The sequence below is a fragment of the Podarcis vaucheri genome (assembly GCF_965113315.1).
Source record: "Podarcis vaucheri genome assembly, chromosome: 2".
Classification (NCBI taxonomy): domain Eukaryota; kingdom Metazoa; phylum Chordata; class Lepidosauria; order Squamata; family Lacertidae; genus Podarcis; species Podarcis vaucheri.
The window spans coordinates 66177617-66179528 of NC_138760.1; the positions used below are offsets into that span (position 1 = coordinate 66177617).

General features: G+C 36.5%; 1 protein-coding gene across 1 annotated transcript in view; it reads left to right on the plus strand.

The window, feature by feature from the left end:
• Nucleotides 1-277: 277 nt before the first annotated feature.
• CNOT6 (CCR4-NOT transcription complex subunit 6) overlaps nt 278-1912 on the plus strand; it is a 17892-nt gene continuing 16257 nt past the window's right edge. The window contains exon 1 of the mRNA XM_082211644.1: nt 278-445. Within this exon, the coding sequence (XP_082067770.1) occupies nt 280-445 (166 nt within the window). The 5' untranslated portion in view covers nt 278-279. The remainder of the gene's footprint in view (nt 446-1912) is intronic.

Below are 1912 nucleotides of genomic sequence, written 5' to 3' on the forward strand. Positions count from 1 at the left end.
CACCGCCGGTGCCCTTCCACCATTCGCCTTCCGTTCTTAGACCAAGGTAAAGTTCACAACTTGGACACTACTTCCGGTTTTGCGGAGTTTGTAAACCAAATAGTTTGTAAACAGGGCTGTTCTTAAACCGAGATACCACTGTAATAGTAATTATTGCCTTCATCAATGATTGGCATTATTCTAGTATTCTAGTCTATAAGAAGGGAGGTGCTTCTTTTAAGAATTTTGTTTTGGCAGTGTTTCCTGGAGCCACATGTTGTTCTGTTATTTCTGACAGGAATGCCCAAAGAGAAGTACGATCCACCTGACCCACGGAGGATGTACACAATTATGTCCTCAGAGGAAGCAGCTAATGGAAAAAAGTCACACTGGGCGGAGTTGGAAATAAGTGGTAAGCGGAGAGTTACTGGATACACGAGAGTAGCATGGCAAATAGTCTTGTTTTGTGTTTTTTTAAAAAAGTATTTTACTTAGTTTTATTAAATGTTTCAGCAAAATAATGTGGTTTAAAATCTAAAGCATGTTAATTTTTTAAATTTCAGTATCCTAATTAAATTTGTCACCCTTTGTCAAAGCCTCTTTTGCTTTGTAAAACACTGAATCTGTGCAAAAAATCTGGCTTTTAAAAAGATCCAAAACTGCAGTCCAATACGCACTTACCTAGAAGTAAGTCTTATTGAACTTGATGACACTTACTTCTGAGTAGACATGCAGAGGATTGCATTGTAAATTGCTGAAATACTTGTGGAAATGAATGCTGTAAGTTAAATAGACAAAGAATTCTTTCTCTCTTCTGTTTTGAGTTTACTTCCAATCTGGATCCTGCCCACAATGTCTTCTGAATCTTCCTGTCTACATTCTTGCTGACAAGCAAAAAAATAAATCTGAAAGCTTGATGACTGAGAACTTCACTTTGCAGAAACTACATTTTCTTGAGCAACTTTTATTTTAATGGTTGTGGATATGGTAATGCTTCGTATCAGTTTACCCAATACTAGGCTGAATACTCTCTTATTTCCTGATTCCCTTTTTCAAATAGTGGTATGTTTTTTGTCTTCCCAATTCCAGCCTCTCATAAGGTCAGAATTTTGCATACTTAAGTTCTTTAAGAGCTTTCAGGTATATGCCATCCAGACCAAGGTTTTTACTGGTAAATCTCTTATTCTCTCTTTTTTATTTTACTTGTAGATTTAAAAATCCTTCACATTTTGTCCTGGAGGCATTTCAGTTCTTTAAAACTGATCCTCTAATGTGTGTGTGTGTGTGTGTGTGTGTGTGTGTGTGTATTAAAAAAAGAAAATTTCCTCTTTACAGGCAACTTACCATTAATATATATGTTGAATTTTATAGCACTATGTTCACTGTTATCCAATTGATTCAACAAAACTCCCATCTCTCAGCCAATTGTGGATACCTCTTTCCATTCAAGTCCAAGGTCTCTTCCCTCCTAGTCAATTCCATGTTCAAGGACAGCCATCTATTACATCTAGACATGTTATGTGTTGCAATTTTGAATGTAGTCCATGTGAGGGTAATTGTAGCCATTGGTTTTTACACTTTCTCCTTTATCTGATTTCATTCTCCATCGCTTTTGGTCAGGGGAGGGGCATTGCATCAGTGCTGCAATCAAATTCATATTTACATAATGTGACTTATGATCTATTCTGCTTTTTGACATTCTAATTAACACTACCCCAACATGGCCTTACCTGTTCTTTCTGTATATAAAAGGATACCTATATCCCAATGATTCTCATCTTCCTACCTTAATGTTGCAACAGCTACATTCTGTTTTAGTACTATGCACCCAGGTTTTTCTCCCCCTGCCTTTGCTTAAAAGCCTCTAACATTAGCATATAAAAGGCTATATATAGATACATTTCCAAAACTCCTTTTTGTATGCAGTTTCTCC